This window comes from Propithecus coquereli, unplaced genomic scaffold (assembly GCF_000956105.1).
Source record: "Propithecus coquereli isolate 6110/MARCELLA unplaced genomic scaffold, Pcoq_1.0 Scaffold142, whole genome shotgun sequence".
Classification (NCBI taxonomy): Eukaryota; Metazoa; Chordata; class Mammalia; order Primates; family Indriidae; genus Propithecus; species Propithecus coquereli.
In genome coordinates this window covers 5209580-5228200 of record NW_012138525.1, presented here as the reverse complement: position 1 = coordinate 5228200, position 18621 = coordinate 5209580, and the positions used below count along the sequence as shown (strand labels likewise).

At 58.6% G+C, this 18621-nt stretch overlaps 3 protein-coding genes across 3 annotated transcripts in view; 2 read left to right on the top strand and 1 right to left on the bottom strand.

Annotated features, from left to right (window-relative positions):
• The first annotated feature begins 3458 nt into the window (after window positions 1-3458).
• LOC105806533 (chromosome unknown open reading frame, human C9orf117) lies at window positions 3459-9767 on the top strand. Its single transcript, XM_012639665.1, has 9 exons — window positions 3459-3628; window positions 5909-6180; window positions 6882-7035; window positions 7500-7767; window positions 8000-8130; window positions 8378-8528; window positions 8890-9056; window positions 9218-9404; window positions 9696-9767. The coding sequence occupies exons 1-9, from the start codon at window positions 3459-3461 to the stop codon at window positions 9765-9767; spliced, it is 1572 nt and encodes a 523-aa protein (XP_012495119.1).
• A 27-nt stretch (window positions 9768-9794) lies between these two features.
• On the bottom strand, window positions 9795-11521 carry PTRH1 (peptidyl-tRNA hydrolase 1 homolog (S. cerevisiae)). The gene is made up of 5 exons (XM_012639666.1): window positions 11393-11521; window positions 10828-11047; window positions 10471-10570; window positions 10254-10299; window positions 9795-10153 (listed from the first exon to the last, which is right to left on the bottom strand). Exons 1-5 carry the CDS (start codon window positions 11486-11488, stop codon window positions 9965-9967), a joined length of 651 nt encoding a protein of 216 aa, XP_012495120.1. The 5' UTR covers window positions 11489-11521; the 3' UTR covers window positions 9795-9964.
• Window positions 11487-18621, top strand: part of LOC105806523 (tetratricopeptide repeat protein 16-like) — an 8967-nt gene continuing 1832 nt past the window's right edge. Inside the window, exons 1-9 of the mRNA XM_012639654.1 lie at window positions 11487-11699; window positions 12805-12977; window positions 13294-13384; window positions 13589-13732; window positions 15095-15195; window positions 15278-15407; window positions 16906-17120; window positions 17796-18040; window positions 18408-18549. Coding sequence (XP_012495108.1) covers window positions 11487-11699; window positions 12805-12977; window positions 13294-13384; window positions 13589-13732; window positions 15095-15195; window positions 15278-15407; window positions 16906-17120; window positions 17796-18040; window positions 18408-18549 — 1454 coding nt within the window. The remainder of the gene's footprint in view (window positions 11700-12804; window positions 12978-13293; window positions 13385-13588; window positions 13733-15094; window positions 15196-15277; window positions 15408-16905; window positions 17121-17795; window positions 18041-18407; window positions 18550-18621) is intronic.

Below are 18621 nucleotides of genomic sequence, written 5' to 3'. Positions count from 1 at the left end.
GTTTGAAGCGCTGATCCAAATAAAGTCAGTCCCCTTGGCGGAGCTGTGGGGCTCCTGCCTGTCCCCAGAGCACAACCCGCAACCACTGCACCCGGGCTGGGGGCAGGACCTGCTTTTCCTGGAGCCACGCCCTGCTCGGCAAGTGAGCACTGGGGGCCACCAGGATCCAAGTATCGTCAACCTGCCACACCTGCAGTAGAGCTTCCTCCCTCCAGGCCGGCCTGTGTGGGGAGGTCCTGGCTGCTGTACCTGCTGGAATGGGACAGGGGGGCAGTGTGGAGAAAGGCCAGCAGCCTGCCCCTCCCAGGGAGAAATGGAGACGCAGACCAGGAGGTGGGAGGCGAGGGAGCCCTGTCTTTTCGGCCACACCTGCCCAGAGTACAGCACCCTACGTAAAATTCCCGCAACACAGAACTGGTGGGAGGTGAGGGGAGGGCAGGTGTATGATTTTTTTCTGTCACCAAATACGTGCCACTCTTCACACCAATTCTCCAATTCTCTAACACCAGCTGGGTGGCCAACGTGAAAATAAATAAAATTTTAAAACTGTTGCAACCCCAAAAACAATAAGCTGTGTGAGAGACGTAACTATGATCTGAGTCACACAGCGTGTTTTGCAATTCTGTGTCTTAGATTATAGCCTAACTCTCTTGCTCATAGTTCTTGTTCTGTAAGTGACTATTAAAGACCAGAGACCAGACCTCCCTCCTCCAATCAATGATCTTTCTTGTAGATTAACTGCCTCCTTTCTTGTCCTGTGCCTAACGCAGGGGGCACCCAAGACCCCATGACTGTTACATCTTCAATGTGGCATGTTAAGTATACCTTTCCCAAAAGAAAAGGACCACCTCGACTGGTCAGATTGTTGTAACTATGCATTAAGCCCTACACGGAAGGATGCTGAAATTCTGTTTCAGTCCCTAAGCTTGTCTGCATAAACAACCCCAAACCTCCGCACTTGGGACACTGATTTCCGTCCTCTGGATTCGTTGCTTCCTGGGCAGGGCCGTCCTCAGGCTTAGTGCTGGAATAAATTCTCTTTGAACTAGATTTGGCCCCTGCTTTTGATTATTTTAGATTAACAAACAATTCTGTTCAACTGACAGTGACTGCCCGGAGTTGGCGCAGACCCCGCAGGTCAGGGGATCAGCCCCACGAGACTGCCCCCTGCAGATGCCAGCCACCAGTGGGATGCCCAGGCCACCCACGCTTCTGCCTGGACAACTGCAAATTCAGGGCTTCCCTCGACCCCCTCCTCAGTTTGACAACTTGCTAGAATGACTTGCAGAACTCAGGAAAGCACTTCACTTACTGTCGCCGGTTTATTATAAGGAATAGAACTCGGGAACCGCCAAACAGAAGGGATGCAGGAAGCGAGGTGGGGGCACCTCGATGTATTCACCAGCCCAGATGCTGTCTGAGCTCCTGAACCCCGCAGTCTGGGGGTTTTTACGGAGGTTTCCTTATGTAGGCATGATCGATCGAATCGTTGGCCACTCAATCTCCAGCCCCTCTCCCCTCCCTGGGGGCCGTGGGGAGAGAGCTGGACATTCTAACGCTCTAATTACAAGCTTGGTCTTCTGGTGAGCAACCACTGGAGCTGTCTGTCCCAACGTGTCAGCTCACGAACAAGCTCAGGTACGGTTAATGGGGGCTCGTTATGTACGGCAAAGGCTGCTATCACTCAGGAAGCTCCCAGGGCCTTAGGAGCACTGTGCCAACAACCAGGGACAAAGACCAGATATATATTTCTTATCATACCAGAGAGGGTAAGAGTGTGGATCATTCCTCAAACACTACAGACACAGTTTCACCGTTTTTGTGAAAATCTGGTAGATCTTGAATGAAGGTTTCTCCATTTACTGCATGCCTTAGAACGATTTCCAGAGACTTTAAGTGATTCTTTCTTTAAAAAAAAAATAACCTGGCCAGTTAAAGCATAGCTTTGCTGGGAGAGGCCCGTCAGCCTTATGATGCCATTCCGGAGTCCCCGCCCCGTGTGGTTGCATTCAGGTCACAGATGTTTCCTGAGCCCCACCGCGTGCCAGCTTTCGTCCTAGGCTGTAGGGAAGCAGCCAGGAACGAGGCAGACGGGGTCCTTGTGGCTCCCAGTGGTGGGGGTAGTATTAGATCACACACACATGCACACACATGCACATGCACACACACACACACCCTGAATGAATCCCTGTCACATCACCATGCCACATGCTCCAGAGGTGGGCGAGGCAACAGGGCATGTTTAATGATGTCCTTCCCTCCAGAGCCTCCCAGAGGTGGCACTGACCAGGCCGCCCGCCTCTGTCCTGGGCTGATGCCAACTCCTCTCAGAAGACCCAGCCGAGAGACGGGCCGCTGATGTGTGGTCTGGCAGCCCCAGCAGCTCAGGGCCCATCAGTGTCAGTCCCCAAAGGAGGACACAGCAGGCAGTTGGACAAGTAGCAATGAGGTGTCCTTGGGGCAGGTGGTGGTGGCCTATGGCCCCAGAACAGGGAGCGTTGGGAGAATCTCCAAGCAAACCCCAGAAGGCACTATCCTCCAGCCTGCAGTGTCCCCTTCCCTGCCCCCAGCACCTGGTAGGCTGGCCTAGACCAGCTGGTCACTCTTGCCATGTGACTGCAGCCATCCTGGTGTTGACAAAGGAGAGGCACACAGGTCTCAGAGCTGATCCCTCCGTGGGCTCAGGAAAACAGGCATGACTGGCTGAGACCAGGGCTGGGGATGGGTCCACAGGGGCACACGGCTGCCAGCAAGACACCTGCTGCGCCCCCTGCCCTGGGGTGCTGTGACCCAGGCCAAAGCTACAGCATGGGCCTTTGTGTGCCCGGGGTCAGCTTGGGCAGATGGGCCACTTCCATTAAGCTTTGTGGAAAGCCAAACCAGCCTCTGGACAAGGACGTCCCAGGACGCCAGCGTGGGAGCCTCCGACATAAAACATCCATTTCTTCCCGTGATGTCTCCCCACCCCACTGTGGGTGAAACCGAAAGAATGATCTTGCTGTGTAGCTGCGTCACCAAAGGATTACAAGAGGGTCTCAGAGACCTCGGGGGAGGCATTCCCTGGGCTGGGGGCCAGGTGACTGGCTTCTTCTGGTCCTGGGGGGCCATGAGGAGCCCATCCTTTTCTCCTCCCTGGGTCTGCATCTCGAGGTCAGCACAAAGGGGCAGGACGGAGATTTCTAGGGCCCCGGCCCACTCTCACATTTCCCATGTCACTCGTTTCCCCCCGTAAGAGTGCCCTGAGAGCCTGGCGTCCCGGTCTGAGATCCCACTGCCCGGGACCCCGCCCAGGGCCCCCATGATGCTGGCTGCCTTGGAGGGGAGGCACCGGCAGGAAGAGGGCAGGGACCCTTTAAGCCCAGCCTCACTCGCTCAGTCTGTTGCTATGTATGGGACCAACTTCCTTAGCAACCACCAGCCTCTTAAAGGGGCCCTGGGAGCAGTGGTTGCCCTCAGCCATGGCTCCCAAAAAGAAGGCAAGCAAGGGGGGCAAGGAGCCTGAGGTCAAGAAGAAGGGGGGCAAGAAGGAGGCCGGCGTGATCCTGAAGCCTGTGGAGACGCCCCTGGCGGAGGAGACGCGGGAGTTCTACCACATCCAGATCCGAGACCTGGAAGACCGGGTGGCCCGGTGGGTGGGCCGGTGGGCAGGAAGCTGGTGCTCTGGTCAGAGGCCCCACTCCAGGGTGGCCACCGTGCAGGCTCGGCCAGGGACCCTAGACCTGTGTTCTGGCCTCCCATGGGATGTCCAGCCCCCACCCCCACCCCAGCCTCAGTTTCCTCATTAGGTACCATTGGGAGGCTTTGAAATGCTGACGATAAATGGATTTCCCCACCCCTTCTCAGGGGCCAGAGCCCTGGGCCCACCCTAGGCAAGCTCCACTCCCTGCCTGCCCTACGCCTGCCCATGGATCACGCACTTTAGAAAAGGAAGAGTTTAATCAGTGCGATGAGTTATAAGGGCGGCCCCCTGGCGGGCAGGTGGACCATGTGGCCCTCTACCCCCTGGAAGTGGCGCCTGTGCCCCTCTCACTTACTCAGCTGCTGAGCCCAGGTGTTTCTCTGTGCTGGGCCTCAGTTCCCGCAAATGTAGATGAGGAAGGTCGATCCCCCTCTGTGACTGTGTCATTCTATCCTGGGGCCTGTTTTGTGGTGACGTGGGTGGTGGCGGGGAGTGATCCTTACTCTTCATTTGAGACTTGTTCACCTGCTCATCCTTTTTCTCATTTTATAACCAGTTTCAGGCCATATATGGGGGCTCATGCCTGTAATCCTAGCATTTTGGGAGGCCAAGGCAGGAGGATGTCTTGAGGCCAGGAGTTCAAGACCAGCCTGAACAACATAGCAAGACTCCATCTCTACCAAAAAAAAAAAAAAAACAAACTAGCCAGGTGTGGTGGCACTTGTAGTCTCAGCTACTTGGGAGACTGCAGCAGGAGGATCTCTCGAGCCCAGGAGTTTGAGGTTGCAGTGAGCTGTGATGATGCCACTGGACTCTAGCCTGGGTGACAGAACGAGACCCTGTCTCTAAAAACAAACAAATAACAGTTTCCTCCCAGCTCTGAGGCACCACCCGAGTCTCGAGGTGACCCTTAACAAGACAAAGCAGTAGGCAGTGGCTCTTCCCCAGACAACTGATGCTGCAGATTATCCCAGCTAATGCTGAGTCCTTCTTGGGCACTAGGCAGGCCCTGTTCTGTTCACTGCGTCTCTGTGACAATCCCATGAGAGGTCCTGACATCATCCTCCTTACACAGACAGGGGTACTGAGGCTTAGAAAGCGGAACGCACCCCCAGAAAGAAGAGGTACCGGGAAGGGAGCCCTGTCCTCCCTGACGCCCTACGCCAGGCTGCTTCCTTGATCTACAAAGGGCGTTCACCCCCACACCCCTGAAGTGCCCTGTGTACAAAGCAGTAGCCATCCAAGAGATGCTGGTTGCAGAAATTACTAAGTAAAACAACTTTCCAAATAACTTCAATTATTCCATTGGAACCAGTAAATCAGTTATGTGACACTGCTTAAAATTAAACAAATGTCCCTTAAAATTCAGACTTCCCTTGCACTGAGACATCGGGTGGGATGTATTCAGGGAATGTGCATTTAGCAGGCAGTTACTGGGCGCATGCTATTCGCCAGGCCTTGGGAATGCAGAGGTGGGGGACAGGAGTATATTATCGGGTCTCTACCTCCCAGTGGGTCTAGGGCCATCCTACGGGAGGGCACCAAGGAGAGGGCCACAAACATTGCTCAGGACCACAAGGGTCCACTGGGGAGGCAACACGGGGGTCACTCAATGGACAAGGGTAGGGGAGATGGCAGGTGCAAAGGCTTGGGGTTGGAGTGCTAGGGTTGGGGCCCTAGCACCAGTGGAGGTGCTAGGGAGGGGTGCAGGGCTGGCCGACTGCAACAGCAGGGATTGTGGCTAAAAGCCTTGGTTTTAGGGTCAGGTTGACTCGGGTTCAATCTTTGCCATTTACTAACTGGGAGTTTCTCTATCCCTCTGAGCCTCAGTTTCCTCAACTGTAAGTGGGGATGATCGTCATAGTGTCACAGCACCGATGTTCACATGGGCTGTTGTGAAGATTCAGCAAATGCACACTGTACACCTGCTGTGTACCAGGCACAGGTGTTGGGGACGTACCTGTGAACACAGCAAAGGCTCTGCCCTCATGGAGCTTACATTCTAGTGATGTAATGAACATAAAAAGCTGGGCACAGGTGTAGGCCGTGGTTGTGACCACCCACCATGGGGCACAGTGGGAGACCAGGCTGGATTCAGACCACGAGGAACTTCACATGGCCCTTTATAGGCGGTGGCGCAGGGGTTCCCGGGAGAGTAGCGGGCCCAGCCGCACCGGAGGCTGGGCTTGCCTGGCCCAACCCCAGGACTGCTGCCCACCCCTGCCCCAGGTACCAGCGGAAGTGGGATGAGCTGGCCGTGCAGGAGAAGCTGTTCCGCCAGGAGTTTGACCAGCTGGCCAACAGCAAGAAGGAGATCGTGGCCTTCCTCAAGCGCACGCTCAACCAGCGGGTGGATGAGATTACGGACCTCAATGAGCAGCTCCAAAACCTGCAGCTCGCCAAGGAGGTGGAAAAGGATGCCTTCGAGGCACAGCTAGCCCAGGTGCGCCACGAGTTCCAGGAGACCAAGGACCAGCTCACCACGGAGAACATCGTCCTTGGTGAGGAGGGGACTGGGCCGCGAGCCTGCAGGCACACGCCTCAGAGGCACAGGGTCGAGGGCACAAATCCCAGCTCTACCACTGACTGTACCTGTGGCCTTGGGCAAGCACTTCTCTCTGACCCTGCTTTCTCACCTGAGCAACAGGGATAACGTGGCTACCTTGAGTAGCAACAGCCATGTGCGTCTTGGCACACATTATCTTCCTTAATTGTCCCAGAAATCCTTCGAGGCAGGAAACATCACCACTACCCCAGTTGTAGATGAGGAAGCACCTCGAAAAGGTGAAGTATCTTGCCCAAGGTCACCCAGTTGGCAGGGGCTTGTTGAGGAACAAATGACAGCATGAGCACCTGGCCCAGAGAAGGTATACAAATGCAGGTGCTGTTGTCATTGTTCCTTTGTGAGAGGGGAGGAGAGGAGAGTAGCAAGGGAAGCTGCTTAAAGGAAGTGGAACCTGAGCAAGGCTTCGTAAGATTCGTGAAGGGGAGGACAAAGGACATCCCAGACAAAGGCAATAAAGGTGGCCAGGACCAGGCATGGCATGAGCAGGGACAGCAGACCAGCCCCACGGGATCAGGAAGTGCAGGGAGGGCAGGAAAACGTGGGCAGGAGAGACAGAGATGTGGGGGCCTCGCTGCCCCCACCAGGCCCTGCCCTCCAAGGCTGCCCCTCTTCATCCTTGTGCCCTGCGGTGGCCAGCGGGGAAGCTGGCAGCCCTGGAGGAGTTCCGGCTGCAGAAGGAGGAGCTCACGGACAGGTTCATGTTGCTGGAGGCCCAGCTGCGGAACCAGGAGAGTGAATACAAGGACTATGTATACAACCTGGAGAAGAAGTCGGTGCTGGACAAGGACAGGTGGGCAGACGGGGCGTGCCCTCTGCAGCCTTTGCAACGTCATGGCTGGGGCCACACGCATCCCAGTCTTCAGGCCTTAGCCTCCCTCGGCTTCCAACTGGGGGGACTGGACTGGGTCACTGACCCCCCGCTCTGCTGTCTTTGGAATCCCGACGGGCGATTTATGGAGGGGAGTATGAGTAAGGCCCGAAGCTCTGGTCCTTGTGCTGGCATTGGAGACTCCTGGACTTCCTTTTGCAACATTTGGTGGTTTAAATTGTATTTATGTAACAGGTAATTAAAATGGTTCAAGTTCCAAAGGTGCAGAGGGTCTATAGGGAAGAGCTCCCTACCCATGGCCCCATACTTTTGGAGGGGCAAGCAAAGGTTTTTAATGGCCCTAGGCACTCTGGGGACCCCACGAAGGGTGCCCAGGGCTTGTGCCCACCCTGCCTGACCCCCTTGCACCCCACCTTCCTAACCAGACTCAGGAAAGAGATCATCCAGCGCGTGAACCTGGTGGCCACCGAGTTCCGCAAGGTGGCCACTAACCAGATGTGGGAGACGACAAAGCGGGCCATCCTGGAGAACAGCAGCGTGACCCTGCAGCTGGCCAAGGTGTCCCGGCAAGGCATGCAGCTGCTGCAGGAGAATGAGCAGCTCAAGGGCAGCCAGGACGAGCTGTGCAAACAGCTGGAGCTGCTGGAGGACACCCAGAAGGTCATGGCCAGGCACAGAAGAGGCCACCAGAAGGTGCGCCCGCAAGCCCTGTCCCAGGGCGTTTGGCGCATATGGCAGGAGGGAACCCTGAGCACCCTGCAGGGGTAGAGCCAAGTAATGAGGGAGGGAGGCCACGGGGGGTGGGGGGTGGAAGGAGCTCCAGGGTGCCGGGCCAGCTCTGGGTTTTATTTGCTTTAAAGCAGAGCCACCCCTGGAGCTGGGGACTCTGCTCAGCTCTGCTTGGGGCCACCTGCTGCACCCACAGATCATCCTCATGCTGACCGAGAAGTGCCAGGAGCAGCAGCAGAGCATGGCGGAGGCCAAGCAGCTGCGCCTGCTGCTGAGCCGCCTGGAGCAGAGATTCCTGCAGCTGCAGACTGACAGCCAGGCCACCAGGTGTGCCCAGGAGGGCCTGGGTGGGCGGGAGCAGGTGGACGTGATGTTCAAGCCCAGCCCTTTTTGGCCATATTACCCTGGGCCAGTGACTTCCCCTTTCTAGAGGGGCCTGTCAGATAGGCTGAGGCCTGGGGCTGGATGGGGACCCTGTGGGCTGGAGAGAAATGGCAGGGCCCATGGCCCCAGGTGGCACCAGCCACAGCCCAGGGAGGGGGAGGCTGTTGACTCATCCGGAGCCCGGGCCCAGGAGCCAGAGAGACCAGCTGAACCTGCAGCTGGAGCGGCAGCAGGCTGAGGCACAGCGGCTGCAGCAGGAGCTGGCCGAAGAGCAGAGGGCTCGGGCCAGCCTGGAGATGGCCCTGAACCAGGCCACCTCCACCCTCCAGGACATTCTGCAGGTAAGCAGGAAGCAGAAGAGGGTGTGAGGGAGCAGGCCTGGGACAGAAGCTACTCATAAAGAACAGGCCTAGAAGGGGCTGGCTGGGGCCAGCTCAGAGGCCCCTCTTGCCCCTGAGACACTCCGGGCAAGTGTGTCCTTCTCTGATTTGGGACTTCAAAGATCCCTCCAAGGTCTCAAAGGAGCTAGAGTCCTTCTCTGAGGCTCTAGAAGGCCTCAAGCCTCACTCAGTCTTCCCAACAGGAGAATGGGTATCCCACCCCAGCCAAGAACACCTGGGGGAAATGGGCACGGGGCTGGGGTTTCCCGGGGGAGGGCAGACAGTGGGGCCCTTGTGGGCCTGACCCCCTGCCCCACAGCAGATGCAAGTGGAAGAAGAGGAAGGCGTCTTCGATGTGATGTACCAGCTGCACTGCAAAGATACGCTGCAGCAACTGCTGGCCATGCTCAGCTCTGCCATGGCCCTGAGACCCCCAAAGGCTGTGTGTCCCCGCCAGGAGTCCCAGCCCCAAGGCCCACCCAAAGAGAGGTGAGTGGGAGAGGAGGCAGCATGGGGAGCAGGGCAAAGGGACCTGTCCAGGGACTGTGCTCAGCTGATCCTGGGCCGGAAACCTAGCTGTCCCACGTTTCTCTGCACCTTGCCTCCTCATCTGTGAAACGGAGGTGATGCCCCCCCCGACTCCCCAACAGCCGGTCCAACATCCAGCCGCCCAGGGTCGGGTCTCTGCTACAGCAGCTTTCCAGCACCGCAGCGTACCAGCCCGGGGATCTAGGCCTGGTGCCTTACCAGGGCCACGTCCCACCTAACCCCCAGGACCTCAGGCTGCTCTCACATGCCACCCGCATGAGGACCTTCCGGGCACACAGCACCCCTGAGGTGAGGGTTCCAGGGGCCCTAGGGACAGCAAGGTGGCAGCCAGCCCTGGGTACAAAGTGGGGCTCTGCCAGGCAGTAGCTGTGTGGCCTTGGGGATGTGGCCAGACCTCTCTGAGCTTCCCCATCTGTAAAATGGGCTGAAGAAAGGTGTGGCCAGGCCTCAGAGGGCTAAGGTATGCCTACGCATCACCTGGGGGAGGGGTGGCTGTTGTCCCTTCCCCCACTGACAGAGGAAGGGTGGGCTCCCCCTCAACAGGCCTCAGCTTCCAAGATGGCATCTTTACTCTTACAGATCCACGCCTCCAGTTCTCTAAAAAGGCTCAAAAAGTTTAGTCTTCCTGATGTTCTCCTACACCCCAAGTAGGACACAGAGAGAAGACCGACCCCATACTCCAGCAACGGACCGTTCTAGCCACAGTCCCCCCCTTTAATCTGTAGGCGGCCCGGAGCAGCCCAGAGAACAGTGTATAAATGGTGGATACCAAGGTTGGCGTGGCAGCTCTATGGCCGTGGCTAGGTCTGTGGGCACTGCAGTCAGGCAGGCAGCCATGGACACTAGTGTCAGGGGCTGACACCTGCTGAGGGCCCCTGGCTTCGCTCACGGATGTGATCCAGGAGCAGGTCGGTGGCTCGATCCAGCAACAGAGGCAGCAGCTCCTGCTCCGAGGGGGAGAAACACCCCAGCACGTAGGCCTGTACTGCCTCAGGGTTCGTTGGGCGCCCGATGCCCACCCGCAGCCTCGGCATTGCCTGTGGGGGAGCCAGAGGGTCCCAGGGAACTTTGGTGAGATGTGTAGGGGGACCCGTGCTGGCCCACCCGACCCAGTGCAGGACAGAGGGGCAGACTCACACTGGAGTTGAGGCAGCTAATGCAGGAACGGACTCCATTGTGGCCCCTTCAAGGGATACAGGAGGGGCAGTTAGTGCCTCCCTGGGTTAACACCCTTCCACCCCTCCCTGCCCAGTCAGAGCAGCCCATCCCTTGCAGAGACTGGGTCTGCAGCCCTACTCCACCCCTACTGGGAGGCCAGCATCCCCAGCCAACCCTGACCAGCTCAGGGCCTCACCTGGCACTGCCCCCCAGCTTCAGAGCCAGTTTCCCCAGGGGCTTGTCCAGCTCATCGTGCACCAGGTAGACCTCCTCCGCAGTCAGCCCAAACATCTCCGCTTGGCACAGGGAAACGGTGGCTCTGGTTACTGCTGCTCTGCCCAGAAGGGCATTGTCCCGACTCCCATAGGAGGGGCCACAATTAATCCTCATTCACGTATAAAGAAACTGAGGCCCCTACAAGCACCCATGGCCATGCAGCAGAGCTCAACATGCCCTTGGACGTGCGTGAACCGGGGGATCTGTCACAACCAGAGTCCCCTCTCTGGCCCAGGCGCCCTCCCAGTCAGCCCACCCCCTGACATCCTCAACTCACCGGCCCGGGCCACGCTGCGCCCGTTGGCGTTCATGAGCCGCCGCGGCCGGAGCAGGACCAGCTGGGCATCCCCGAGCGGGGCCAGGGCGAGGTCGGCGGCGCAGCGCCGGTCGCGCGCCCAACTCTCCGCCACACCTAGCCGCCGCGCCAGCTGCCCCAGCACCGCCATGCCCACGCTGTGCCGCGTGCCGGGCAGTCCCGGGTTCCCCAGGCCAGCCACCTGCGGGCAGCACCAGGGAAACTGAGGCCCAACAACTCATGCCACCCCGGATCGCACAACGTCCCCTGGGCCCCAAAGCAGAGGAGGAGAGAGGCAGACCAGGGCTGGGGTGGGTAAGGGGCGCGAAGAGGGGCCCAGAAACCCTCGGGGACTCCAGTAGGCTGGGCAGGCAGGGGCCTCCGGTGCAGCAGCGGAGTTCCTGAAGTTTGGAGCCCCTCTAGTATCGGACCCATTTTCTAGATAAGAAAACTGACATAAGGAATTTGGGGGACTTTGGCCGGGACACAGTGGCAGAATTGGAGCTAAGGCCCGGGAGCCCCTACGTCGCCGTCCCACTCCACTCACCAGCCACCGCTTCCCCGGGGGCCGAGGCTCCAAAACGCACCGGCGCATAGCCGGACTCCGCCACAGCCCGGCGCGCAAGAGGCCGGGCGGCGACATGCTGCCCCCATTCACGGCCCGGACCCCGCCCCCAAGCGTCATCCATCCCGCGGCCAATCGCGTCGCCAACTGTCCAGGGGCGGCCGCCAGCGTCCAATCCGAGCCGGGCAGCGCGGCCGCCATGCTCCTGAGGGGCGGAAGCGGCGGGGCGGCGGCTGTGTGGCGGCCGTCCCGCGCATTCCGCGGCGCGGCGTCACCGTGTCCCTGTGGGGTTTGTGTGGAACTCTCGGAGCCTTTGCTTAACCTTCGCTGGGAGAAGGGGGCTTCGTTGTGCCCCCCCGCTATGGCCCTGCCTCGCGGCGGAAACCGGCAAGTCCTTTCCCCGCTGCAGGCCTCCACCTCCCCAGCTAATAGAAGTTTCCTAACCTCCTTCCGGCGGCCGCAGCCCGGGATGCGGGGGCGTGGCCAAAGGGGCGGAGCCTGTGGGCGTCCTGGAGATGGTGCCTAGCAACGTCGGGGCTGGGGCGGCTAGGGCTTGCGAGCCGCGAGGGTGTTGGCGCAAGCCCCGGGGGCTTCCTGGAAGGGGCTCATGGAGGACTCCAACGAGGTGCGGGCTGGGGAGGAGGACAGCGCAAGGCCAGAGGGCCAGGGTGGAGAGACCAGGCTGCGTTCCCGGGAAGGCTTGAAGTCGGGAGGGGCTGGGGCATTAGTGCAATTCAGGAAGGCCCTGACCGCCGTGCCAAGATTGGAGGGCTTGGGACGTGTGGCGGGCCAGGAGGTCGGAGGGCGGCCGGAGCTGACGGTAGAGATGGCCGTGGCCCAGACAAGAGGACGAGGGAAAAGGAGGAATGAGAAATTTTGAGGAAGTGGAAGATTTAGGATTTGAGGGCCGATGGGACATATGCCTCTGGCTTAGGTAGCTGTTGGGGAAGGTGACCTCACGGAGGTGGGAAAGCCTGGGCAGACGTCAGGTGAGGTGCTCAGTGGCCTGCTGGGTGTGAGGGTCCTGCAGGATATCCGAGGGGCTGCAGGATCCCCTAGGCCGGCAACTTGAGAGAGGGTCTGAGCTGGAGGCATTAGAGCCTTGGGTGTCGGTAGCTGGAGGTGGGAGCTGGGAAGGCCCAGGAGGAGAGCAGAGGGTGGTGTGAGCTGAGGACCCTGAACCCTGACCTTGACGGTAGGAGGGGAAGAGAGACAAGACTGGAGAGAGATGGGTCAGAACAATGCTAAGAGGAAGGGGTCTGGGAATGCTGCCCCACCCCCAGATTGTGTGTGCCTCATTCCTCCCCTCCTCCACCCCGTGGAACCCTGGGGAGAGTGGGGGGTGGTGAGGGCTGCTTCTGAGGCTGCCCCAGCTGCTGTCCCTTTGGTTCTAGGATGCTCTCAAGGTTGACCAGTCTCCCTCACAGAACATCCCAAAGCCACGGGTGATTCCAATCCCAAAGGGGACCGTGCAGCGCATCTTTGGGACCAACCAGGTGTTCCAGAGCGTCTGTGATGTAAAACCAAAGGCCAAAGGGTTAACAGTGCCCCTCAAAGTCAGGGAGTAGTAAGTGACTACCTTGCCCTGGGGTCCCAGGTTTCTGGCCTACACAGCCACTAACATGCTGTGTAGCCTTGAGCCAGTTACTCTCTTTCTCTGGTCCTCAGTGAACTCAACTGTGTCGTGGGGCTCTTCCACCTCATCAGATAAAAGGCTGATGGCCTGGATGGACTCTAAGAATGCCAGCCTGCCCTCCCTGGTCTCTGTCTCTTCCCCCAACTCCCCTTCTTCCCCCCACCCTTAGCCCCTACCCCAGCCATATGCCCTGGGCTGGTCCAAAGTCAGGGCCAGCTCCTCTACCTGTACCTCCCTGTCCCCACAGCTACCACCAAGGCCAGCTGTGCTTAGAGGAAGAGGACTGGGAGATGGCTGTGCTACTCTTCTCCCGCGCCCTCCACCTGGACCCCCAGCTGGTGAGGGATGGGTCTGTGTGGGCACAGGCAGTTGCTGGCACACACTTTCCCCCTCCCTGTCTGGGCCCCTCCTCTCTGGGCCACCCAGAGGAGCTTCCTACCTGCTGGGACCTGGGTGTCAAGCCTCAAGGAAGCAGAGTGCTCCCCCTATTCTTAGGGGTGCCTGGTGGGGAGGGGACAGCAGCCATGTCCCCTCACCCTCAGGTAGAATTCTATGCCCTGCGGGCAGAGGCCTACATCCAGCTCTGCGACTTCTCCTCGGCTGCCCAGAACCTGCGAAAGGCCCACTCAGTCCAGCCAGAGAACACTAAGTACCTGGAGCGGCTCACCTTTGTGCTTTACCTGCAGGTGCCTGGGGCTGCCCCAGGCCCACGCAAGGCGCCCACCTCTCTTTCCAGCTATGGGGGGCTTCTTTGCTCTTCGGACCAGCTCTGTCTTCCTGGGTGTCTCCTTGTCCCTGTTTCTGTGTCCCCGCCTACTGCCCCCTCACCTCCCAGCTTGGTTTACTGCCAGGGAGAGGTAAGTCAAATTTTACAGCATTGGCCAATAGAACTTTCCGCAATGACAATGATCTTCTCTTCACTGTCCATTATGGTAGCCATGAGCCAAATGGAACTGTTGAGCCCTCAAAGTATGGTAAGTGTGACTGAAGAACTGAATTTTACCTTTTTTTTTTTTTTTTTTTTGAGACAGAGTCTCACTCTGTTGCCCAGAGTAGAGTGCCGTGGCGTCAGCCTAGCTCACAGCAGCCTCAAACTCCTGGGCTCAAGTGATCCCCCTGTCTCAGCCTCCCGAGTAGCTGGGACTACAGGCATGTGCCACCATGCCCGGCTAATTTTTTCTATATAGATTTTTAGTTGTCCAAATAATTTCTTTCTCTTTTTAGTAGAGATGGGGGGGTCTCACTCTTGCTCAGGCTGGTCTCGAACTCCTGACCTTGAGCGATCCACCCGCCTCGGCCTCCCAGAGTGCTAGGATTACAGGCGTGAGGCCACCGCGGCCGGCCTGAATTTTACTTTTTGTTTAATTTCAATTCATTTAAATTTTTATAGCCACACAAAGCTAGTGGCTATTATCTTAGATGGCACAGGTCAAGAGTCTAGCGGCTCTAAGCACTAAAAAGGTAATAGCCCCGTTTGTCATTGAACATAAAAACAATATTAAACCATAAAACACCAACGAAGTCCTGATTTTTTTCTATTTTGACAACTTTGATGACTTTTTTATGTCAAAAATTATTTAATGCTTAAAAAGAAACTTTCAGGACACCCACACCATGTGCTTAATGTGTCTTTTGGGGAAGTGTGTCCTGCACTGCAACTTCCTGTGTGCCCGTGGGGAAGTCATTTCTCCTCTCTGAGCCTCTCAGCTCCTTCATCCAAAAAGGGATGCCTGCGAGCGCCAGTGAGATAACAAGTTCAGCTTCTTGGCAAGGGCTGGGCACCCAGAGCCCTGGTCCAGGCTGTAGCCTGCTACTGTCAGCTCTGCTGTTCTCTTCCACATTCCAGGTTTCCTCTGTTTCTCTCTGTTCGGAATTTCTCTGTATCGCTGTCTCTCCCCAGTTCTGTATCCCTCATCTCTGTCTCTTCAAGTCTCTCCCAGATCTAGAAAGCTCTGTCCCTATTTCCCACCTCTCTCCCCTTCTGCCCCATCAGTGGCTGCAGCTGGGCCAGGGTCTCAGGCAGAGTTGACTGTCCCCTGTGTCCCCAGGGCCAATGTCTGTTTGACCAGTGCGCCTTCCTCGACGCCCTGATTGTCTTCTCGCAAGCTTCCGAGCTCCAGCCTGAGAAACCCTGTTTCCGTTACCGATGGTGAGTGCCCTGCCGACCCTCCCTCCCACAGCCCCGTCCTGCCCTCCCACCCAGGAGACAGCACCCTCTGTCCCCCCTTCAGCATGGCCTGTCTCCTGGCCCTCAGACGGCATCAGGACTGCCTCTCCCTCATCACCAAAGAGGTGAGGCAGGGCACCACCAACGCTGACATCTACATCCTCCGGGCCAGACTCTACAACTTCCTCCAGAAGGTAGAATAGGGAGGGCTAGGCAGGTGCGTGGTGTCCCCCACAGCCCAGGAGCCCTCAGTGTGCCCAAGATTACAGGAGGAGGAAGGCCGTCAGTGTGGAGGGGCACTGTCCTCCCTGGGCAGCCCCGCAACTGGCCTCAGCTGCCCTGTTGGGTAGTTGGGGTAGTTGTCCCATCGTTGCTGGGCCTTGGCTCTGTGCCATGCCTGTCCTGAGCCCCATGGAAACCACAAGGCAAAAGACCCATGTCATCCTTGCCCACATGGAGCTCATGGCCCAGGGGAGACATCCCTGAGCAGATAACGTGTGAAGCATATCCAGAAGGCATCCATGGCACCATGAGATAAGGCAGCCCTTCCTCCTCCCCCCTCCTCTTCCCTTCCCTGCTTGAGGGCAGGGGAAGGATCCAGAACAATGCCCAGTGTCCTGGCTTGGCCTGGGTGGTGGGGAGTTGGGAAACTCAGGACAGGGAGGAACAGGTGGGTGGGAGGAACAGGGGCCTCCTTTCCCCAGGTGGGGACATCCTGGGGGTGGCTGGAAATGTGAGCCTGCAATTCCGGAGGGAGCAGTGCTGCCCACCAGGTGTGGCTCCAGGGGCGAGGTCACCCAGGGCCTTGTCCCTATGGCGAGGGGCTGGGCTTCAGTGTCCCACAAATGATTCATTCAATGGCATGAGACTAGTAATTACTGATAATTCTTGTTGGCTGTGCAATTTTGCTGCACCTGCCACCTCAGCCTCTGCTGTGCATAGTTTGTGAGGCACACAGTAACCCTTGAGGTGGACACCACCCATTGTCCTCTTTTCACAGAGGAAGAACCAGCCCAGAGTGACTTGCCCCAGGTCAGGCAGCCAGTTCTCAGTGACGCTGTCTAGAGCCCTGCTCCTGGCTTCTGCCATTTCCTTCCAGATTTCCACTTACACCTGCTGTCCACACTGTTTGTCCTGTTCACCCTCCAACCAATTGCCCTATGGGAAACAGGGTGCTTGCTAAGACTGTTTCTTGACTGACTGACCGACTGTACACCCAGTGGAAGGCATTTGCCGGGGGATGTTTTCTGCTCATACTTGGACCTGAATCTGTCCTTGGTCAGAGTTTTCTCAGGCTTGAAGGTCAGAGAGTGAGTGAGGGAATGTAGGAGGTGATAGAAAGAACACAGCTGTCATAGCCAGGAGGTCACCCCCCCTCCACCTCAAATGAGCCCCACAGGAGTCCTGCAAAGAGGTAGCATCGGCAGAAACCATTGAGGCTGACCTGGCTCACCTGAGGTCCCACCTGGAAAGGGAACAGCAGGGATGGGGCCTGGGAGGGATTTCCCCACAGTGCTCCCTGTCCCTTCAAGAGGCAGAGAAGGAGGGATGGGGGCACCGAGGAGGGATGGCATGATGGCAGCCTGCCCAGAGAAAAGCCCCTACGGGCCTGGAGGCCTGCCCCTCCTCCCTCCCACTGGGCCGGGCATGGCCAGTTCGGCCTGTGCCTCTGAGCCCACCCCACCCCTGCAGCCCACCCTCTGCTACCAGGACCTGCACAGAGCCTTGCTGCTGGATCCCAAGCACCCGCAGGCCAGGGCGCTGCTCAAGAGGATGGTGGAGCAGGCCCAGCAGGCGCGCCAGGACGCCGGGATCCTGGCCGTGCAGGGGAAACTGCAGCACGCGCTGCAGCGCATCAACTGCGCCATCGAGAACAACCCTCTGGACCCCAGCCTCTTCCTCTTCCGGTACTGGTGGGGAGGTGCTGGCCTTGGGTCCCAGGCCCTGCCCTGCCACAGACTTGCTGTGTGGTCTAAGGAGTGTCCCTGACCCTCTCCAGGCCTCAGTTTCCCCATCTAGCCTCTAATAATCTTTCCCTACTTCCCATCGGGGTCAAGGTGTCACGGAGGTGGTCTCTGTTACTGTTCCCGGAAGAGGGGCAGGCGGCAGCTTGCCAGTTATCCCAGGAATCCTAGAATCCCAGGCCTCCCAGCAGTTCACGCTGGGAGCGTCGGCCCGCTCGGTGGATGAGACTTGGGTTTGAATCCAGTCTCCTTAACTTACCATGTGATTTGGGGCCAATTAACCTCTTTGAGCCTGGGTTTTCTCATCTAAACAGTGGGGTAACTTGTCTGTCTTGCATACAAAAAGGCCTTAACATGGAGGCTGGCACATACCTGGCTCCCAAAAAGAAAGAAGGAAGCCATTTTTGAGAAAAATAAAATAACCAGTGACTAGCAGGTTATCTGAGTAGCGATCCAGAGCCAGCCCCACGGGACAAACCCAGTGCATGGGGCAGGGGTCGTCACCACCTCCACAGGACGGAGGCCCAGAGCAGCAGTGGTCGGCCCAGCCACTTGCCAGCCAGTGGGGGTGCATTGGCCCTAACGTCCCTCCCTGCTGCCTGCGATGCCCTCCCCTAGGGGCACCATGTACCGACGGCTCCAGGAGTTTGACGGGGCGGTGGAGGACTTCCTGAAGGCGCTGGACATGCTCAGCGACAGCCAGGAGGACATGGTGCGGCAGGCGCAGCGCCAGCTGCTGCTGGCCTACAACGACTTCGCGGTGCACTGCTACACTCGCGGCGCCTACCAGGAGGGCGTGCTGCTGCTGAACAAGGCGCTCAGGGACGAGCAGCAGGAGAAGGGGCTCTACATCAACCGAGGCGGTGCGCGGGGCCGGGGCCGCGGCGGGGTGGGCCACTTGCCAGTCTCTAAGGCCTGGGCCTGGCACTTGTGGCCCCTGAGAGAGGGCGGGAGGAAGGAAAGAGGAAACATTTAATAGCCTCCGTCTCCCAGGGCACACTCTGGGTAATGTTGCGTTACCTGAATTGGCTACCGTCTCTTTAAAATGCTCAGAAATACGCAGCTGGGAAAAGGTGCCCAGACGCCCAGAAAACTAGGGGGACTGGGACCTCAACCGCCTACGGGCGTTATCAGTCACCAGCGTCAGGCCCCATCCCCCGGGCTGGAGCGGGCTGGGCCCCTAGGCATTGGGGGTCTCCCCAGCACTCAGCCCCCGCCCCCGGACCCTAGACTGCTTCTTCCAGCTGGGCCACCTAGCCTTTGCCGAGGCGGACTATAAGCAGGCGCTGGCGCTGAGCCCGCAGGACGAGGGCGCCAACATGCGCATGGGCCTGCTGCACGAGAAGATGGGCTTCTGCGAGCAGAAGCGCAGGTGCGCGGGCTGCGGCCCCCTAGTGGGCGGGGCCGGCCTGGGGGTGGGGCCGGGCCGGGAGAGGGGCGGGGC

Bases quoted from the DNA above. Each gene is read 5' to 3' on its own strand.
- LOC105806533 (XM_012639665.1), top strand. From the start codon at position 3,459: ATGGCTCCCAAAAAGAAGGCAAGCAAGGGGGGCAAGGAGCCTGAGGTC. The intron at 3,629-5,908 runs GTGGGTGGGCCG...CCCCTGCCCCAG, and splicing joins CTGGAAGACCGGGTGGCCCG to GTACCAGCGGAAGTGGGATG. The intron at 7,036-7,499 runs GTGGGCAGACGG...CTTCCTAACCAG, and splicing joins TCGGTGCTGGACAAGGACAG to ACTCAGGAAAGAGATCATCC.
- PTRH1 (XM_012639666.1), bottom strand. From the start codon at position 11,488: ATGTCGCCGCCCGGCCTCTTGCGCGCCGGGCTGTGGCGGAGTCCGGCT. The intron at 11,048-11,392 runs GTGAGTGGAGTG...TGCTGCCCGCAG, and splicing joins CCCCGGGGAAGCGGTGGCTG to GTGGCTGGCCTGGGGAACCC. The intron at 10,154-10,253 runs GTGAGTCTGCCC...GCTCCCCCACAG, and splicing joins TTAGCTGCCTCAACTCCAGT to GCAATGCCGAGGCTGCGGGT.